The following is a 22,647-nucleotide window of genomic DNA, read 5'->3' as shown; positions in this document are numbered from 1 at the left end:
AATTTAGGGAAGTCATAAAACCTGTAAAACAAATTATTTTGAAGAGCATAAGGAACAAGAGAAGCTTCTGAAGAGTTGTTTTTCCCCCAGATCAGAATATAGAAGCAGATGTGAGCAGCATCTCATACATTATAAGTGGTTGTTTTTTTCTTTAATAAACATCCCTGCTTTGCATATCTAGAATAAAACACAGAATTGTGGTGGCAACCTGCATACTGGTCTTTAACTTTCTTTTCCTTCACACATCCTCCTTCTCTGCTTATCTCCACTGTAACAGCAACCATTGCAGAGAGTGGTTATTGACCTCTGGTACGTGAAAAGGATATAAAGCTTTTGTAGCCCTGACCCATGTCATGTGAATAGGCCAGGCAGGAAAAAAAAATCAGTCTCATAACAGCTCTCTGATGTAGTATCAGAAGGAAACTAAATTTATGGCGAAAATGGAAGCAGTGAAACCAGACTCCTTCTAACTAACAGATCACTGGAAGAAGCGGTCCAATCATTCCTAAGTTTTTCTGGAAGCAAGTGCTAGTATAGAAAAATCAAACTGAAAGCAATCCATTACAGAGCTACATGTGGCAGACAAACAACCACAGAAGGACTATAGTACCTTCTAAAACACGGAAGAAGTGGCTTCAAACTCCTAGTTAAGGTCACTTAAGCATATCCAGAACCCTATATTTCAGACAGGACTGTCATTTGGCAAAGACAAGAAATTTGCTGCCAGGTGAGACTGCAGATCATCTTATTGACACTTATAATAAAACTGAATCACGTGACTATGGAACCTTTGAGTAGTTGGGATAATTTGCCAATAGATTAATTAGAAACTCAGTTATTGGTGGTAAAATGTATACCTGGTTCAAAGCAAGCTTATGAAAAGAAGTAGATTTTGCAAAGAATATGGAATAATTGCAAGGCTAGTGGCATCTCTGTTTCTCCATTGAAAGTGTTAGCAAGCAGTAGAAAAACAGAACTGCATCTAATTTTAAGGGCAAGGTATAGGACAGAATAAAAGGATAAACACATGGTAGAGACCAGATGTGTTTGGATAAAACGTGGAGATAACAGGCCTACTACAAGAGATACTGTGTTACGGATGCAATAAAAAAGACTTTTGTAGAAGTGTGGTATTCTCCATCCAAATTATACAGGTAGAAAAGCAAAAAGCATTAATCTGCATCTGAAGGACAAAGCCACAATGATGACGATATAAGATGTTTTGTTGGATCTCTTAATTCATTTAAAGAAAAGCTCTGCAGCCTATGGCTTTTGACCCTGGAAACAGATGAACAAAAAGCGCCTTTCAAAATAGAGTGCAATGAAATCAGAACCTGCATAAAAATGAGCAAGTTGTCTTGTGTGAAAATAATAAACCAAGCTTATTTTATATTGTAAGCACAAAGTTAGCTGTATTTGCATATCTATGTAAGGGCTGCCACCCAGTTGAGTCTGAAACACTGAAAGAGGAAAGCTCTTGAATGACTGGGTAAGCTGTACATGCTGATGATCAAATGAATTTCTAAGTTGTCTGCTGGCCAGAATACAAGGTATTCTAACATATCTTAATGAGATGCTGAAGGTAATGGGATAAAAGTAAGAGTTCAACCTGCTATAGATCTCAGGACTCCAACAAACTGTATAGCATCACATTAGTGCTGAAACATAAAAGTGGAACTTGACCTGATGGTTACATGCGATGACATTGAGTGAACAGATGACAACTAAGTGAATTATCAGGATGGCCAGTCTAATAAAACCAAACAACTTAAGAACACAGATAGATCTGAGTACAGCCACTTGACATGAGCACTACCTCCTGAGAACTCTGAAGATGTCATGTCAAAGTCAACATATTAAGTGTAAAACACTACACCTCCAAAGCACTCCAACTTATCATGGCAGATATATGGTAAACAACTTCCTTGTAGGGTAGTCTCAGTATCTGATGGGTATGAAAACACCAAGTTTGCCATTGACTTTGATAGACCATGATTTCACCCACCACCCACCCAGATCTTTGAGGTCTGCATGGAATGGAAGTAACTATTGCCAACCTTTGAACAAGGGTAAAAATAACGAGTGCCAGAACAAGACACGACAAAATGTTCTTCAGAATAACAAGAAAAGATTCTCAAGTTGAGCAGGAGGAGATGCCCGAATGGACTGAGTTAATTCAGTTATAAAAGACACATACTGAGTAACCAAAGATTTCAATTATAGGCAAGGAAGGTGGAGGTAATTCTGCAATATTAAAATTTAGAGAACAAGGAGTATCACATAGATTCATGAGGATATTAAAATATTGATGCAAATTCATGCTTAATATTACAAGTATGTAATCTCAGAATCTTGGCTGAGGATGTTGTGGAATGGCATAGAATGATGAATGGGAGAAAAAACTTTGAAAATGTTTAAAAAGTCATCAGAGAAGCAGCAGAACTGATATGCTTATTAACAAAGAGCCAAAGATCTCAGTCAATGAAAATTCATGTGGCTTGAGCTATCTGCAAAGTTATCACCTTATGTCATGTACTTTCATAACACTGAAAACACAACAGGATTGCACTCAGATTGGAAAGGAAATGCTGGCAAGGTGTGTGTGTGTGTTTTGAGGAAAATATTTTAGTAATATGATCATGGGCAGATATCAGATGAAGCAGATACAATTGGAAGCCACATGACACAAACCGTCTCCATCTAAGCTTCAGAAAATGTTAATGCAATTGCAAAAGTATTGAACTTGAGGACAAGTCTGGAGCTTCTAATGGCATGCAGGCTTTGAAGAATACTTATACAAAGATAAAGCAAGAAACCGCAAGAAGAGGAGCTTGAAGTAAATATAATTTACGTGCTACCCATTTCCAGAATGGTGAGATTTTATTTCAGATGAGAAGCACAAAATGACCACCTTTTGCAAAACTTGAGGGTTGGATTCTAGTAAATGGAAAACCCTTGCAGCTCCCATATTATAAAGTTAATGACACTACGAGGATGACATTTCTGTGTGTGATGCAATTCTGTCCAAAGGACACTATCTCATAGTACCACCAACTAAGATGTGGTCATATCCATTTGGGAATTTTGAAGTGCAAGAAAAGAGGTTAAATATCCTTCTATGGTTAGACAAATGCTATCATCAAATATAGGGTATCCAAGTAAGAACCAAAATAAATACAAAAAGCCAAATGTAAAATAATCCCAGCAACCACAAGTTATTCATTATTCCTGTTCTGACAGATATATTTGAACTAAGCAGGAAAAATGAATTATTAAAGGATTTTTTAAACTTGTAGCAAAACACATTGAATAACAATGTAATAACACATTGTAGATCATGGCTGCTTGCCATGGGAATCCAGATGAGCTAATAACAGATAATGGCCCACAATTCACAAATGACTTATTTTGGTGATTTTCCTAATTTGTTAGATCAAGGACACTCTCATGGACTGGCAAAAAGAAATCAGTAAAAAACAGAGAATTTGCTAGATTCATGGGATCCAGATGTAGCATTGTCTGTTTAGCACACACATGCATTATGCTTCATGAAGATCATAAGTTTAGAGAGAAATATGGTCAAAAGGAAAACATCCCTAGACATTGAACAATCATCTTCACCAAAAATATTTAACCCAGAAGCAGTTAAAGGGCTATTTCCTTACAAATTAAAACAACACATGCCCTTAGGATGCCCAAAGTAAAACCCCATTATGGGCAGAAAATTTTCAATTTCTAATAGATCGGGGCGGGCTATTATTTCAGGCGGAGGGCCGATTACTGAGTTTTGGCAAGCCATTGAGGGCCACATGACAGGCAGCCAGGGCAGATAAATATTAATTTTCTACATTTTTTAGGGGTCCCATGGGCCAGATAGAATGGTCTGGCAGGCCACATCCAGCCCCTGGGCCACATTTTGCCCACCCCTGTAATAGATAATAGATGCTAGACTACCAAAGAATCCTTTCTTTGGCTTCAAGGGTCGTAGGTTATAATCACCCCCAAGGGTCACTTCTGAAGTAGGAATGGAAGATAGCCAAACAGAACTGCAGTGAACACTGGTGCTCTGATTTTTGAGCACAATCAAAATATTCGTAGAACTAATAGCTTCCTGTCTGTCAATGGAAAACTACCAGGAATAGACTCAAAGGAAACAATTCACTTCAGTGGTTAACATGGGCAGATCTAGGATTTGAAAAAGGGGGTGCAGATAATGTGATGCCTTATCACAACACATATTTTTCTCCAGTTATAAAGGAACTAGAAGCTTTACTAATAAATTAAGAGCCCAGGGCTAAATACTTCTGTTTAAGACTGAAGCAAAAACAAATATAACCTTCTTTATTGGAATGTGCATTAATTTGCTGTATCATATATTATGTATAAAACCCCAACAAAATAGGCAAAAATAATCAAAAGGTGTTGTTCCACTAGTCCTGTAGTTATCAGAATTAAATTTACATCTCTTTTTTTCAGATTCATAAAGCAAAGTCGAGCCTTCTTGAGCATCTTGACAGTGCATCACTGAAAGTTATTTCCACATCTGAGTTAATGTTTTTAGCTAGATTTTATTACAAGTCTTTGGGGCTATGAAACAGAAGCTACATTACCAGGAGCAGCTAACAGACAGCAGAAACACAGAAGAAAAGATAGCTTGATTAGTGGAACATCAAAACCATTAAAAAGGAGAAAGGGTCATTAACACCTGTAGATTGCAGAGTTTAGAAGGAATTGGGTCGATCAGGGGTTCTCAAATTGTGGTAAGAGGACCCCTGGGGGTATGCAACACATCTCTGGGGGGGTATGCAGGAGAAATTGTGTAATGGAGGATTTAATTTTCATTCTAATACTAATAATTGGCATTTAAGAGGTTAAAATATAAAACGTATACTGGTAAGGGTACGTGGGCAGCTGGTAAATCTGGAAGGGAGTACACAATAAGAAAAAGTTTGGGAATCTCTGAGATAGATTATAATGAGCCATGAAGTCAACTGACTTCTTGCTATGAAAGCAACGGACTCCCTCAACACTGCCTGATTAGAGATGCAACTGCACCACTGCACCCTCCTGGCTTCATGCCTTGTGGTTAAAAGGCCTCCACCAAATGAGTTAGTATGAGAACATAAAGTGACCCCAAGGTTAGGAAATCATTCAGGTGGTAGTTATTTACACATGTCTAATCCCCTGACTTCCCACCTAGACGTCTCTCTTCATGTCTTTTACTAATTTGGCAGTTTGCCTGAGGTAGGAGCTTTAAGCTGCTGTTTCGTGTGTTTCTGTCATTAAAAAAAATCAGGGAAGATGTGATAGTAGCTGGTAGAGTGTGTGGTACAGAGCATACCACATGAAAGGCGTACAACCTTTTGTAAGTATGACCCATGTCATGACTAAGCTGGAAAGAAGTTTCTTACAGATGTATCTCTGTTAATAACAAATATCACATATCCTGACAGAATATGGGCAGTAAAATAAAAATAGTTAGCATGTCTTATTTCAGATCTGTCTACCTTCATTTTCCAGCCACTGGATCTTGCATATTGTTTTGTCTGTTCAATTAAAGATCTCCATAGTATCAGATATCTTCTCCATGGCCACGTCTAGATGAGACACGGGCTGTGCAGTCGTTACTGCACAGTCATTTAGTACTTGTATAAACAGTGACCAGAGTTACTGTGCAGTAGTGCTGACAAACAGCTTTTTCATAATACTGACAGTGCAGTGGCTTGAGACTACTGCGTAGTAGCGCCACGTCACGCTTCCTGCCACGTGACACTACTATCAGTGTCTTGTGTAGATGTGGCCCTTGTGTAGATATTTCTAGACAAATCAATATAGCCATTAACCTTCTCTTCAACTAGTGAAATCAAATGAGAATCTTAAATCTTTCATTTTCGAGGCACATATTCCAGCCCTCCACTCATTCTTGTGGCTCTTCTCTGAATCTTCTTCACTCGTACAACTTCCTCTTAAAAATGAAGATACCAGAACTAGAAGCACTATTTTAGTCATGGTCTGCATGCAGAGATAACATCACCTGCTTCCTCCTACTCAATACTCCCATTTATATAGCTAAGGATAGTGTTAGCACTTTTAAACAGAGCAGTGCACTAGAAGACCACGGTGAGTCAGTTACTCACCATGACCCTTCAGCCCTTTTCAGTCACTGCTTCCCAAAATACAGCCCCTAATCCTGTGAACATGACTTGCAGTCTTTGCTTCTGGAGGCATGACCTTGCATTTAGCTATATAAAATCCATTTTGTTTGCCAAGAGATTCAGATCACTCTGCTCTGTATAACTGACCTGTCCCCATCATTATTCACCTGTCCACCAATCTTTGTGACACTTGCAAACTTCATTAGCATTCTTTCAGGTCAGTGATAAAATTAAGTAGCATTGAATTAAGGGTTAATCCATATTCAGACCCACCAGAAATGCCCCCATACTATAGTGATTCTCCATGAACAACTCTTGTGTTGAATTCTATGTGTTAGCCAGCATTTAAATCGATGCAGCTTTGTCCGGTACTGACTTTAAGTAGTGCTTTTAAACATCAGGATGTCAGGTGGCACTAAGTCAAACATCTTCCAGACATCTAAACATCCTACATCAACACAGTTATTGAGAAAGCTTGTAATTGCATAAAAGTATCACATTAATTTGACAGACCTATTATCCGTACATCTGTAAGTACTGAATATGTGTAGTAAGCACTCCACACAAAGGTTAACATGTGTTTGCATATGGTGTTAGCTGAATGCAGGATGTGTTGATGGGCTCTGACAGAGGTAATGTTGTTGGTCTCACTACACCAGAGAAAAGTATCAGTTATATGAGTTATTCCTAGCTTACCATTGCTAAAGCATTTACCGATGGTAGAACTGCACATATCTCTCTATACTCCGTAGTCCTGCCTGCATCACAATATGATGTACATGAACAAGCATGCAAATTGTCATGTTTGTGAAACTGAAATTGTTACCTGGTTTTGGGGGGGGGGGGTTGGGGGGGGACCCACTAGGAGAAAAAAGGGCTACATTTGGCAAATTGAACTGTTCAATGTGAATCATTCACCTTACTCTTCATATAAGGCTAAACTGTAATCTAATTTAAAGTAGGAGTGTACTGATGAAACTTTTTGATGACACAAAGTTAGGATTCATCTGCAGTACAGAACAGTACTGGAATATTGCACAGGAAGACCTAGATGAGCTGGAGAACTGAGATAACAGCCATGGGTGACAATGCAATAGTACAAAGTGCAAGGTCATGTACTTAGGAACTAATCACAAGAATTTCCACTGTAAACTAGGGACACATTGGCAGGAAACAACAGAGGAAAAGAAGGAAAAGAAAGACATGGGTATATTAAAAATGATCACAGGACCAGGGTGATGTGGCCATGAAAAAGGCAAAAGCAATTCTAGGACATACTATACTAGATAAAATATTTCCAATAGAAATATTCATACCACTGAATAAATGCAGAGGAGTATGGTTCCAGTACAGTCCCTCACTAGAAGGAGTGAGAGGAAATAACTTGACTGGTTTTAAAAGAGAACATACTAAGGTTGTGGAATGGATTATGGTAGCTGGTTGCCTGGGACTGGCCTTGACCCCAGAGATCCCCAAAAATCAAACCATGAAACCAAACACAAGGTTTTGAGAGACAAAATATTTTTCTGTACAAGCCAGCATTCTTACCTCCCATGAGGAAGAGAAGCCCCGCCACATACTGCATAAGGCCTCGATCCCAGCAGCATCCCAGCACCCCTATAATCCATCCGAAGAGGATGATGGCCACAGCCATGCCCATGAAGCCAGCTGTCATCCTGCGCAGGTCTGCAAAAGGAAAGAGAGTATAACAGCATACTCATGAACTGTGGCAAATTGTTATCATCAGAGCTTCATTAGAACCTGAAAAGCAAAATAACCTCCTCTTGTGCAGAGCTGTCAGTGGTCAGCACAGGAGGGTTTATGTCAAGATGGTAAAGGAAGGATGATCCATTACTTAGGATGCTAAGCTGGGGCTTCAGAGACCAGTGTTCATTTCTCTGATCTGCAACAGACTGCCTTGGGCATTCACATAATCTCTCCAGGCCTCAGTTCTCCATCTATAAATTGGGCCGATCAAACTCCCCTACTTCCTAGGGGCAGAGTGATTGTTCAGCCTTCAAACACTGTGTGTTGGGGTCATATAAATAGACTGGATCAGAGCACAGAGAAGAGTCTTTTTCTTCCTTGCCTCAGGCTGGGGGTGTGAATATTTCAAATGAGTTGTTTTGTTTTGGTTTGGTTTTTTGGGGGGGGGGCTGGTGCTTTCATCAGATCTGACAAGCAGCAGCAGAGCTGAGGGCTGGTAGAGGGCTGGGAATAAAACAGCTAGGTGTACTGTAGGTCAGGCATGCGGGGCACCAGCACAATGGTGTGTAATGCCTTGTGTCTGGCTTGTTTGCGCCAGAAAATGACACATTTATGAGCATGTTTTCAAAACACAAAAAAACCTCTATATCAAATTTTCCTGTGTCCCATGTCAGGGGGCGCATCCACATGTGATGCTATGTCGCTGTAGCAACATGCTATGGCAATGTAGCATCGGCGGGCACGAACCGTGATGCCACGGCTACGTCACGGTAGCAACATACCCCCTCAGTATAGCACGTTGCTACGGTGATGTAGTGACTAAAAAACCCGTGCGCCACCAGCATGGCGCAGTATAGTATAGTATACATATAGTAAATGATGACACAGTAACAACGGCACTGTAGGGGCATGTGCAGACGTGCCCAGTGTTCCCCTAACGGGGAGGGACTGTGGCACTAACATTGCCCACCTGTACACAGGAGAAAATAAAACATTTTTACAGGGATTTCCTGCATGAAATGTGAAGCTGGAGAGTCTACACGGTGACTAAAAAAGCACAGGATGCTACCACTAAGCAGGACCTTGACACCCTCCCGATGAGGTAGCAGAGTGCAGGGCACTCAAAGGAACAAGCAGCTCATTCAGCTACATCCAAGCACGCACGCAAAGTGTAAGCACCACCAAGCAAAACTACGCAGATAGGAAAAATGCCAGTTGAGCCAGCTCCTCAAACATGCTCCCACCCACTGGAAGCAAATTTTATTTGCATTGGATATTTTCCCCTTCTTTTAAATAACAGAATGCGCATGGGGGAAGATGAGGAGAAGAGGGGGATTTGTACACAATGAATCAGCCATTGGTCTCTATGGCAGCATTTTTCCTTGGCTTAAGTAATGGAAAATGTGGCCCAACAGCAGTGCGAACAAACTTTTTTTCTTTTTGCCCTTTTGCACTGATGGATTAAAAAGATATCCAATGCCCTGAGCCTGTGCTTGAAGGCCCTCCTGAGATTTGACAGTTTTGGTTTTCACATGCCTGCCTAGCCTGTAACACTTGTGCAAGGTAGAGAATGCAAACCTTCCTGTACCTATAGTATTATCCCCATCCAACATGTCCCCATCCAACATGTCCTTGTCCCTTTTTCTGTTTTGCTTTGTAAACAGGACAATAGTCCCTTAGCTCTGGGGCAGAAGGATTATTGGTAAGCCCCGCTCTTACAGAAAGCAGGTCTTAAACTCCCTCTTTGTATATTACTCAGAGGAAGTGTTTCCTGGTTGCCCAACCGAAAAACAAAAGTGAAGAGAGAATCCAAAGGATTTAAATATATCCACAGCATGTCTGGTGCAGAAAAAAAATTGGTACTTCCTAAAAGCCCTGTCATGGTACCTTCTTTTCTGGGATTTTTCAGAGCAACTGTATTTTAACTCAAGAAGTAAATCTGTGTAGGCAACATAGCTTGGAATAATAAGCAAAGAGGTGATTCAAATCACAAGGAAGTGAGAAACGTACAGAGTCTGCAGGCCACTGCCTTATCTTCAATGACAGCAAAGCTTACATCACAAAACTACAGCAAAATTGTCTGTGTCACCTTGCAAGAGGCCCCTGATTTTAACTAGGCATTGCTAATTCAAGGTAGGAACATGCTTGTTTTCCCAGTGAAGAGTTTTGAGCTTTAAATAGTCTAAATCAGCTCCAAGATGGTGCTAAATATGATCTGAGAGTTAACCCTCAAGCATCCATCCTGATGATTTGCTTGATGGAGCCACTTTGAAAAGGGGTATGGCAGGGGTTCAGAAGCCCTTTCATTTCACCTACCAAGAGAAGAGCCAGTTTCTGCTACAATTAAATCAATGGGACTCTGAAATTAAATTTGTAGGGGGGTGTCTAGTGCTGAGGTCCATTTACAGCTGAACTCCCTTCTTGAGAGGGATCAGTACTTGTCAAAACACCAAGGTGAAGTCCATTAACATCATGACAACACTAGTCTATGTCCTTTCCTGCAAACACTAAGGTTAAAATGTGGCTGAAATTTCATAACAAGCAGAAAAGTTTTATGTTCTTTGAAAAACTCCAACTCCCCCGAGTTGTCCACTTGGCTCCGTTAAAAATTCCCACCGCTCTCCTTGTTCAACTCTGCTCCACACAAGCTGTTCCATTAGGCTTATATGAAAGAGATCAAATATAAAGTTTCTTTTCTGTTCAAAACCATCTTGGTTTCTGTCCTGTCGTAACACTCCCTGAGGGCACCACTTGCAAATAGCAATGGTGGGAAAGGGGAATTGTAAGCTAATTTCATAAATAGCCCTCATTTGTCCAACAGTATCACTCTGGCATTATTTACCTGTCAGAGCTTGCACAAAGGAGATGTCAGTGCTAAGGACAAGCCTATTCAAAGTGATTCTTCCCTGGAAAAGGACTTAATATACATAATGTAGTGCACCACTGAATCAGCACCCTTAAGCTATTTAGGGAGGAGGAGGCCACAGAGGAGAAGCCTGCCTCTTCTAGGCAGGAACCTCTATTAGTAGTAGCATTACTATTACTGTTTTGTTTGGATGACATCTGACCAGGAAAACAGGGTGGAAAGTCAAAGGTTTGCTCTGCATTTCTAAAGCATTGATTAGCTCTCTTTGGCTGTTGGCTTGGGGAAGGGAGGATGCTACATGAATGAATGAGGAACAGGAGGAAGGTAATGAGCAGTGTTTGGTTTTGAGTTTGGTTATCTCTGAGGATACTTCTTGTTTAAAGATGTCCTGCAATAGTCAATCAGATTATAGTGTTTGCTCTCTGACTGTATGTGTGGTATGGGAAGACATCCTGGAAGTTTAAAATCTAGGGGTTTTTTGGAAGACTCTCCGGATGACTGGAAAACCCACAGGTTTAGGACAGCACAAGGAAGTGAAAGTGAAGGTTCATCCATGCTAAAGAAATGCCATGCTCCAAATTATGTTGATTAAAATGAAGCACTGCAAGTTAAAAAATGGGTTTACTGCTTCCCCACTTCCGCACTTGGGACTTTCTGCATTGAATCCCACCATCCTGCAACAGGTGCAGATGCTACAGCTGTAATACAAATCCATATCTACAGTATAATCTGTGTTAGGATATATAGCGCTGTTTGAAATGAATCACATCTTTTGGAAGTATAGCTAAATGTCATCATAAAGCAGGCTATTACAATGTTTATTGTGTAAGAACTAAAGTTTGAGTACAAATTCTGTGGCTGGTTGATTGCTAGTCTCAGTGGTTTCCCAACCAGGTTTTCAATATGAGTATTAAAACCACAGGGGGACACAAGCACTCTTCATTTCTTTATGGCTAGATGGACTAGTTGTCTTGGTTTTTTTCCCCCCACTGTAATATGGGGCTAAGATATGGGAAAGGGTGTGAAATACTTGTTTTCTCCAAAGATTGTTTCCTGTTAGTTCTGCCTGTGCCAAGGCCCTGTGAAGGCAGCTCTGGAGATTATCATGCTGTGCAGAGATATCTGGCAGAGATTACTCAAGCTATTTCTCCTCATTTCCTGACCAACTGTGGGCCTCGTGCCTGGGAATCAATCGTGACCACTCCCTGTGGATGCTGCTGCTCCAGAAACTAAGTACAGTTCCCTTTCCTTTTGTGTAGCTCTGTGGATAGCAGCTATTGTGGAGTTTTTTGATGTTTACCCCTTCTCATTTCTAAATGCAATGTGGTTTCTTTCTCGCTGGGGTTTGGCCCCTGGGATACAGAACTGTTTCTCTCCTCACTCCAAAAGGCGACTCAGTTCTCCATTTCATCTGTCTGGCTCTTAACCTCTCCTCAGAGATATTACTCCCTCCCTTCTTCTTGTGGTAGGGTTGCCATGCAGCATTACTCCAAAGATACCATCAGGTTCCCCAGTGAGAACCAGCATCTGACTCTGGAGCCCTGCCGAGCGTGTCCTTATCCCCACACACGGCACTGCTAACTCTCACAATTTTCTAGAAACTCTTCCTTGGGATTTTTCTTTCCGTCATTTGACTACATGAAATCCTCAGCAGTCGTTTTAAAGAAGTAATCTCTGCCCTTAAAGCTGGCTGTGAAGAACAAACTATACTTCAGATGGGTAGCAGAAGACAAATAGAAAAGAAACCAACGTTTGTTGTTTTTTTAAGCCTGGTGAATTTTAAAGTAACTGCATAATTTGGGGGAAAGGAGGTTGATCCATGATTTTTTTTAACACCTGAGGTTGGCAACACCACAAAAATGAAAAGAACTATAAAACTGAACATGACAATTTAGCAGAGATTATGAATGTGCAGGCTATGTTGCTCTAAAACCTTTTAATGATAAGTCTACCTGGCTTCAGATGAGAGATTTCACTGAACTAAAATACCATGTTGGCTTTTTTTACACCTTTGATTCAGTGACATTTTCATTCTGTACCAGAGTTTTATTCAGTACAAGTAGAGTGTCAACACCCCCAGTCATTTGGGGATGCCAGAGCATGGCTTGCCTGATTTTGGATTAACATCTCTTCACTTCTGCAAATTAGTGATCTTATGTTTCAAAGATTCCTCCCCACTTTCTGCTTCTTCTTTACTTCAGTGTGCTAAATTTTGCATTTGAATCACATGCCTCGTTGACTTTGGGAATGAGACCCATGCACACTGTTGCTGCTTTACATGACAGAAGAGCCCTCCAAATGTCATTTTTGACATATGGAAAATGAAGTGGGACTGCCCAGGAATTCGTGCATGATGTTGACATAGTCTGTAAAAGAAAGCCTTACACCTCATCTCTAGTAGCATAGAAGAGGGAGGATGTAACAGTCCTGAGCTATTAGCCCAGGCTAAAAGTCACAAACTTCATACAGCATGTTGGAAATAGAGATCAACACATTTAAGGAGAACTCTTTAAAGAGCGTTTCACAGACACAGTGCATTTTCTAACAGCATTTCAGTTCTTGGCTAGAAAATATTCACTATAAAGGTCTCCTGGGGATAATCTGAGTAGAAGAAAAGTTGATGAAGAAGCTGATGAAGATTTATCTTTTTCCTAGCAGCATGTGGTAGAATCTTGTTGCTGTCAATCTGTAGGTGCCCCTGCCTCTGCTTTCAGTTTAACATCTGTCCATCTGTGGTGGTTACAGAAGATACGAAGATACCCTGTTCTGGTTTGATCATTACAATGCGGAGGAAGTTTCACACCCCAGTACTCATAAATGAGACATGCTTTGAGTCAGTATTAATGCCTGAAAAAATCACGATGCCTTTTGACCACAAGATCTCTGTGTAAAAGAAGGGCTCGGTCCTTCTCCTATTGATATCTACTTGTCTACACCTGCATCATACTAGTTGAATACCTCAAAAACAACAAAATACCTCAAGAACTCCATAACAACACCTACAAGAAGGGAAAATGTGAGCCTCCCTTTAGAGATGGGTAATTAAGAAAGTATAGTCAAGGCCATACACAGTATATCTGTGCAAGAGTCAGGAAATGAGCCTAAACTACCTAAACTACAAGCCAGTACTTTACCCGTGAGACCTTACCCACACTTCTGACTGCAGGCATGTGAAGCTGCACCAAGTGTTTGCTATCAAATCAATACAAAGGAAGAGCAGTTGTAAAGTATATTTCTGATATTCTGTGCCATCCTTACTTCCTACTTCCTCTCTCCACCCAGTCTGGCATGGCTGTTGAAAGGAGATCCTACAATGAACTTCTGTGTCCACTTAGAACAGACTCTGACTCTCGTGCCACTTTGTCCTGACATCCTGCCAACCATGATGGGAGAAGAATTTTAATTGTAATTCTTTACCCACCTTGTCAAGGACTTAGGATTTGTTTCATAAATGGCCAGAAATAGATTGGGGCAGTGTAACCTCTTGTACTAGGTTACACTAATCCATCACTAATCCAGGGGCAGGCAAGTATTTTGGGTGAAGGGCTGTTTACTGAGTTGTGGCAAGCTGTGGAGGGCCGCTCGGGTAGCCCCGCCCTCTTACAGGTGCCCTGCCCCCTGGTCGCCATCTTGTGACCAGAAGTCCCGCCCCCTAAGCCCTGACTTTTGCCACTGAGCATTCCTCCCCTTGCCCCCAGAAATACTCTTTCAGCAAGGGGTTTTGCCATCTCAGAACCAGAAAAATACTAAACTATATTCTAAAAAGCAAAAATCTAAAACATTAATTGGATTTAAAAAAATATTTTTGTCCTGGTTTACATGTGTTTGTGTAGTGTACATAGAGGTGATTGTATGTAATAGCTTCATATGAAGAAGTCTTACTCATATATACTGGGGGGAATGGGAGATGGGTATAGGTTTGTGGGGGGCTGCAGGTGTGTGGGTATATGGGATGTGGAGGAGGGTGTGGGTGTATCTGTGGGGGGATGGATAGGTGTGGGGAGTGTGGGGTGAGGGAGCATGTGGGTGTGTATGTGGATATGTGGTTGTGGTTGGGTGTGGGGTTTGTGGGGGATGTGTGTGGGGGGAAGGTGGCTGGGATGTGTGAGGGGGTATGAGGGTGGGGGTCTGCATGTATGGCAGTGCAAGGGGTGATGCATGTGTATGGTGGGGTGTGGATGTGGGAGTCACCCTATGAACACACACACACACTGGGGTACCAGTATGGCTCCATGCTCCCACAGTGGGGCCATGCAGCTAGAAGCCACATGATGCTGGAGCAGTGTTGGGGCAAGAAGGCAGGGAAATGGCTGGGGTTGGGGTGGGGGTGGGGCTGGGCAGCTGCATTCTTGCTGATGTTCCTCCTGGGTCCTACTGCCCCTGGCTCCTGTCATCTTTGACAGGCAGCCAGGAGCAGATAAATATTTTCTAAAATTTTTAGGGACCCTGTGGGCCAGATAAAATGGCCTGGCAGACTGGATGTGGCCCATGGACTGTATTTTGCCCACCCCTGCTCTAATCCATATCCCAGATTAGACCTACTCCAAGTTGTCTTTAGCTAAGTTGATTCATGTTTGTCTGTGCCGGAAAAATCATCTATAGCAGAATTTCCCCACCCTTTCTTCACAGCCATTTGTCTAATGTACAATTATTAAAATTTCTATGCATGTTCTCTTACAATTTAGCAGTCTCGTGTGATCTGAGAGCTAGTTTCACCAACTTCTGTTGAGATCATTCACAATGACTGATGGTCTGGCCATTTGTATTCTTCTAAATGCTAACCTTCTCCTAGAAGAATCAGTCACAGGTGGGCACTCTTTTCTTCCACTCTCACTCAGAACATAATAGAAGAAACAAAGCTGGAAGAGACCTGTGGCAAAAGCGGTCTCTACACTGACCTCAAATTCAGCACCATCACTAGCAGAAACCAATCACACTAAGTGGATGCTACTAGAGGTAGGTTTAACTCCATATCTTGTCCCTTTTGTGACCCCCTCTCTTCACACCTCAAAATTATGGTCTCTCTCTCCACCCCATGTTGTGAACAGTAACATAATGATAGAAATGCTTCCAGTTCACCTTGAAACACAGCCAAAATGAGTGCCTTTTGCAGAATTATTGTTTGTGGATCATATTCTGCAATGTTAAGTTTCCTATAAAGCAATAGCAACAAGAACAACCCATTTCGATATAAATAACAATAGTTTAACATTCAGCTCTTTCCATCATGAAATGATTCACAAATGTATATTAAAAAGCACTGAAATACAGCTATCTCTGGAAGGGGAGGAAGCAGCCAGCAAAGGGAAAATTAGTACACAAAGGGTAACAACACCTATATTACAAAATGCAGTAGAGACTTTATAATATAAATTCACAACAGAGAAAATCACATTCTTTAAAGATTTAGTTGAGAAACACAAATGACTTGCCTAGACTGGAGTTTCTGGTCACGTTTTAACATGGTAAGGCTTTATTTATTAACCCTACACCATTAATACTAATGTACACTTTATCAATTAACCCTATACTGTTTAACACTACAGCATTTATTTCTGAATCTTGTTCATGCTTGTCAAGCCCAACCTGGTCAGATGCAGTGGGATTGAGGTTCAAATAAAAATTCTGACCAGCTTTTCATTCTTGCCTGTATGTCTGTTTAGAGCTTGTGTAGTCATCGCCCTTCACCAGAGTGTCTCAACCCACAATTATTTAAAAATAGAAACAGTGATAAAAAAAATGATTCCCTCTCTTTTTTCCTTTCCATCTTGCTGGAAGAATACCTCAATTAATGTATAACAGGGATGTTAAACATATGGTCCATGGTGCTGCCTCTCGATCTCAGAGTTGATCCACATGCTGCAAACAGTGCATACTGGACCAGCCCTGTATACTGGAACTGGGACACACACTGCATAAGCCTCCAGGAGTGGTGCTGCACATGGCATCTACCCTGGCCATTCCAGGACTACACTGCATCTGCTACAGGTGCAGGGCCAGCCTGGGATGCACACCACATGTGGTGCCTACTCTGGCCAGCCTGGGATCCGCACTGCGTGTGGCACCCACCCCACACCAGCTGGGGGATGCAGTGGGGGTCCCAGCCGAGAAATAGCAGGTAACACATGCAGTGCACTCCCAGACCAGCCAAGACAGTTGCTGCGCATGCTTGATCTGGCATGTGGGAGAGGGGGCCCACAGACCAGACCTGTGCCACTCATTTGCTCTACGGGACCAGATGAGTGCATAAGGAACTTTTGTTTTGGACTTTGTTTGCATGTCTTTGCCTTACCAATTTATTCTACACTTTTGTTCTTTATTTAAAATAGACAAATCAGAGAGATAAGTTTTGCAATTAGCTCTCAATACAGTGAGAGCCCCTGGCTATTATCTTTGTGGCAGTGAGTTCCATATTCTTAAGTGCAACTCCAGTGACGGTTCTGTTTTCCATGGTCTTTACAGTCTGATTTTGTTCAAGGGCTTCATCTTTCTTGTGGAATGAAGCTATTGTGTGAGGATGTGGTTGTGGAGGAAGAGAATCTCTTGGGTAGTAAAATCTGGTTCCAAGAAATGATGTGAACTTCAGATGACTGGCCTTTAGGTCCGGTGGGGAGCCTGTGTAAAATGGAGAGCAGCAGGAAGCTGAATTCCTGGTAATTTGTGCTGGCCACCTTTCCTTTCAGCTAGTGTTTCTTTTTAAAGCTATTCATTCCTAGACAAAACAGGTTGCAGCAATGGATGTCACCAATGCACAGATCACTGTTCCAGATCTATATCTGATAGCATAGGGTGTTAGCTCTTGGATAGGTGTAGATGTAGTTCCCATTTCTTCCCATCATGTCCAAGCAAACCAAGGAGTCCAAAAGGACGCAAATGTTGCAGACTGGCTAAACTACCTGAGAGCTACTGCTGCTGCTAGGTACAGAAAGTTAAGGAAGAGGCAAGTTGTTTGAATTCTTCCTTTTTCTGACTGACAGTGTCTGTTTTGCTGGGATTCAGCTTCAACCAGCTGTGCTTCATCCAGGTGCTAATTTTAACTAAGTACTTAGAGGACTGGAAGATGGGGCCATGGTTGCTATAAAAAAAATGTGAAGCTTGACGTTAGTCATGTACTGCTGACACTTCAGCCTGTTTTATCTCAACAGAAATCCCAATAGTATGGATGTTGAATAATACGGTGTACAGAAAGGTACCTTGTCCACAACTAGGCTTGGAATAATTAGAGATTTGTGCTTCAGGGCAAAAGAAATCTGTATAGCCATGTACTCTTAGAGTCACACAGCCCCTGAGATGTAGGAGATCCTTAAGCAGCCTACATTTGGGATTCACCACTGTTCTGCACACTGGTGCACATCTATACTAGATGCGCGACATACATGTCAAAAGCAACAGAGTCCTGAGAAATCTGGGATGACTGTCAGCCCCTGTCTGTGGCCTGAATTCAGATCTTGCTTTCACTCTTGGCTTTCTTCTCCACCGCAGGGTATGACCATGTGAGAGAAGGTAAAGGAGGCGTGGTGGAAAATGAAAGCGCTGTCTGACACAACAAGAAAGAAAGGAGGTGAGAAAAGGCATCTAGCTTGGTAAGTAAGGGGCAAGAAGGAAATGGCCAAAAGTGTCTCATCATCAGATACTGAAGAGAAGGATTTGTCTTCAACAGGCCTTCTTATATGGACATTAGAGGGGTTGATGCACAAAAGTTGCATTTGACATTAGAGAGGTTGATGCACAAAAGTTGCATTTGACAGCTGAAGTTTAACATAGATAAGACATAACTCTGACCTGATGCAAAAGAGTCTAACCATTGAAGACAGAAGCCTTATATTAAGTCTTAGGGGGGTAGGGAAAGCATGTGAGTATTATCAAGTAGAATGGCTCTTTCTTTTGTTGCAGCTCTCAGCCATCCCCTTATCCTCCCATGACAAAGTAAAATGTTTTGGTTGATTCAGACCCAAAACACCAAAAGGGACTCCAGTTCTAGAGGGAGAGGAAAGTCAGGAGATTTATCTTCCACTTGGAAAACACATTCAGTTGGTCAGTTCTGTTTACCCAGTGAAGTTAAACAGCTGACATTTTTCTTTCTCTCCAGTTCTACTCTCTAGGCATTTATCACTGTGGTATATGATCACCTGGGAAAGTTTCCAGGCTTCAGTCCCAGTACAGTATGTTTGTAATTTGCCCAAATAATACTTCCTCTCCCAAAGAAATACCTAAGAGGGTTTGAGTCATCCCTCTTCACAGTTATAGCTTCAATCCCTTCCTATTCCTGCCAGCTAAGGCCACACAAACCAAATACCTCACAGCCCTAGAGGTGCCAAGAGACTCATCTTTTTATAGCTTTTATAGATCCTGGAGATGTTGAAAAATGTCCTGAATTGTGGAACTGTCTTGTCTCAAAGCTGTCCTCATTCCTTTGTTTTTATTTTATTTCATTTTCCTCTTGGAGGATCCTTTGAAGAATACTGAAGAGTCACTCTTCTTTGTGCCCCCTTTCCTTTCACTTTAAACCATTTCACCTTTGAGGCCCTTCATCACAGGTGCTATTCTCCTGCTTGGGAAGGAATAGATTGTGGGTCGGCAGCAGTGCATTAAAATGGTCAGAGGAATCATTGTTAGCAGATGCTGTGCACTCCCAGAATTTCTAGCTCCAGCAGCAATGGGAGAGGCCAGAGAGAAAGCCTGTATTTTTTTTAAAATGGAAATTCTGCATTCTCTAAAGGTAGAAACAGATGTGGCCAAATTGAAGCAGATCAGCTATGGCGGGACATATCCCACCACAGCTTATCTGTTTTATTGGATGAAATGCATGTAAGGAGCCATATCCAGGAGACCCTGACTTTCCTCACTTACTGAGACATACCTTGAGACTCCCCAGGGCTCATCTCTGTACGGGCAGAAACCTAGGCATGTGCACCATTGGCTGAGGAGGGGCCCAATCCTGCCTGGGTATTCTCAGGATGTGCAGCATTAGGCCCCTAAGGCCTCTGGAGCACCTGCTGCCCACACTTTCTTGCCACCAAGCAAACAGATGCCTACCACATTCAAGTGGCATAATCTATTACCATCTTTGTCACAGCTGCAAATTTGGGGTATTTGTGGGGCAACAAAGCAGCATCTATCTGCTTCATCTCTGCGCCACCATACAAATTTTTATTGCAGTGCAAAGTCAAGGAAAGGCAGCACCTGTTTTTACTTTAATGGTCTGAAAGAAAACTAGAATAGTCAATGCCTCAAAACAAAGAACATATTCCTTGTTGTAAAGCAACCTTAGAGCTGGTAAAAGGTGTTGGATTGACAGCCTTGCAGACTGAACTCCTCCAAGTAAAGCTCAGGCAGCACCAATGCAAGTTCCACCACACTTCTCTGCCTATGTACCCCAGCCATGAGCCACAGGAACCAATTTCTGGGGCATGTGAAAGATATTCCAGGACCATTCAGTATTCAGACTTTCTCATCGAACTGTTAACGGTCATGCCAGTGAGGGCCAAATCCTGTGAGGTACCATGAAGTTACAGGGAGGTACTGAGCTGCCTCTGCTTCCACTAGAGTTAATAGGAGGTAAGGGCGGTTCCACTTCTAAAACCCAGACTGTTTTCTACCATCCAAGGGTTCTGTAGAAATGGAATGGCTATTTCTGGTGAGGCATTCAGATAATGCTTTGGCTTGGGGCATATAAGCAGATTTGAACAAGTGACCTGGATGCTAAAAATTCTACATCCTATTACTAATCCCTGATTTTTAAATCAATTCTGTAGCCCATTGAAAAGAATGTGTAATTTCTTTCATTCTGATGAATCTGTAATAGTTGGTTTAATGTTAGGGAAATTTGTGTCTCAACACATAAGTCAGATACAAGGAAAATACTGAGACCCTCAAAAATGGGAACTGGGTGGTTAGTTTATAAGGAGCAAATCTACCTTGCTTTCTGTCTATAGAACAAGACACTCTTAAGACTGAGGGGAAACTATAGTTAACCTGAGGGGAAAATGTGAATCAACTCATTTTTTTCCAGTTGCCTTACCCAACTCCTTCAAGACCAGCTTCTGAAAGTGCCTTAGAAGGTGAAGGTCAACTCCTTTCAATTTGGCAGGTCAAAAAAGGTCATTGGCCTTTTATGTATATCCATCCACAAGTGCCTAGGGAGGGAGTGCACTGTCTATTATAGGAAAGAGACCCCTATTCCACTCTGTTCTAGTCCAGTTCTCATCTTGTGCCCGTCACTGTCATGCCTTTGCATCCTTTCTGGACACAAGGAGTGGCATGGATAGTCTCCTCTCACGTAGGATTCCTTCACTAAGGGCATACCTAATCACTGTATTGGTTACCATTAGCATGGGGCTTGGATCCTGAAAGCACTCTCCTCTCTGAATATAAGGAAGTTCATTAAAATTTAATCTCAGACCACTGAGATCTGTCTGAATCTGTCTGAACCACTGCCTGCAAAAGCACACAGGGGATAATGAGGTCTGGAATGAGGGGGAAGAAGAAATGGAAAGGAGGCCTTTCTTCTTTCCTCTTTGAGTAAGGAGAAGGGAAAAAAGACAAAAAAAAGAGAGGAGGGGAACAGAAGAAAGGAATGGGAAAGAGGATGCTTTCATGAAAGAAGAGAGATGAGGAGACAAAAAATGGAGAGGAGGGTTTGATCCTATGAGGTGCTAACAGTCTTCTGCAATATGCAGATTCATCTTCTGCTCCCACAGAAACTTAATGAGAAGTTGGAGGCACTCAGCATGTTGCAAGATTGGACCCTAGGAGAGAGAGAGAGAGGCCTGGTAGCATCATCCCTGTAATTTCACTTCCCACTGTCACTCTCAGTCCAAGAGACTCCTTCTTGTAGCTACTTTTCCTGCTTCTCCCCCTCACTAGAATCCTCTTGCTCACTTTACAAAGAGAATAAAAATATCCAAAGATTTTCTCCCCTGTGTCCCTATGCCCCGGCCACTGGTGGAATATTCTGTAGTGCTAGTGTGAGAATAATCCCATCACAAAACATTCAGAGCAGCGGGTTTGATAAATGGTTGGGCTGGAAGAAGCAGGAGGTGGAGGGGGGCTATCTCTGTTTTATCAGCACCTCAGGGCTCTGCTCAAACATCCTCATTCCACAGACCCTAGCATTGAACATTTTAATTTCGCATTTCTGAAAGGTAGATTCTTTTTTTTTTTAAAAGACCATTTAAGATGAGAGTGGATGGAGGTAGGAGGATGCAGGAGATGGAGAGAGGAAGTACACAGAAAGATATTAAATACAGAGGAAAAAAATGTTCTCCCTCATGGAGAAATTTTGATTTTGAAGTTTACTCTTCTATTAACATTTAAATCGAAAGGCATTGCTTCCAAGCTTCATGCAGGAAACCAGAAAATCTGCATTTAAATAGACAGCATTTAAAAGGGGGAAAAATCTATAGCGATGCTGAATGCTTCTCCACTTGTTTGAAAAGAACTTCCTCTCTACATGATTATTATTTTCCTTTTCTTTGCCAATTACTCTTTTTAAACAACAACACAAAAAAAATAGAAGTATATTAGAAATCCTTCTTGGGATAAGGAGGAAACAGCCCTATAGCTAATTAAACCAGGGATCCAGTTTGTGGTCCTTGATGCACCATACACTGGGATTTCACCTCCTGTAGGAGGCAGTATGATCCAATACTTTAAGCAGGACCTGGAAGTCAAAGACTTTCTCATACAAGTAATTCCCCGACTTCATTAAGGCTACTTGATTTGGACTGCAGCATTGGACCCTCTGCAAATTCACTTAACCTTTCTGTTTCCCCATTTAGAAAATGGGAGTAATAGTTATCCACCTCATCACTGCACTTTGATCTCCTTAGAAGATATTAATTGGGATATCAGAGGAAATGATACGGCAATGGACAAGTCAGGGCAGTTTGGGATGGCTGTGTTGGAATATTCTTGAAA

The 22,647-nt window shown here is 41.7% G+C and overlaps 1 protein-coding gene across 1 annotated transcript in view; it reads right to left on the bottom strand.

Annotated features, from left to right (window-relative positions):
- Positions 1-22,647, bottom strand: part of TMEM178B (transmembrane protein 178B) — a 353,447-nt gene that overhangs the window by 29,352 nt on the left and 301,448 nt on the right. Inside the window, exon 4 of the mRNA XM_090043310.1 lies at positions 7,704-7,841. Coding sequence (XP_089899436.1) covers positions 7,704-7,841 — 138 coding nt within the window. The remainder of the gene's footprint in view (positions 1-7,703; positions 7,842-22,647) is intronic.

The sequence above is a fragment of the Crocodylus siamensis genome, chromosome 4 (assembly GCF_052110815.1).
Source record: "Crocodylus siamensis isolate JL-2025a chromosome 4, ASM5211081v1, whole genome shotgun sequence".
NCBI lineage: Eukaryota > Metazoa > Chordata > Crocodylia > Crocodylidae > Crocodylus > Crocodylus siamensis.
The sequence above is the reverse complement of the archived record's forward strand: the minus strand, read 5'-3'. Positions and strand labels throughout refer to the sequence as shown.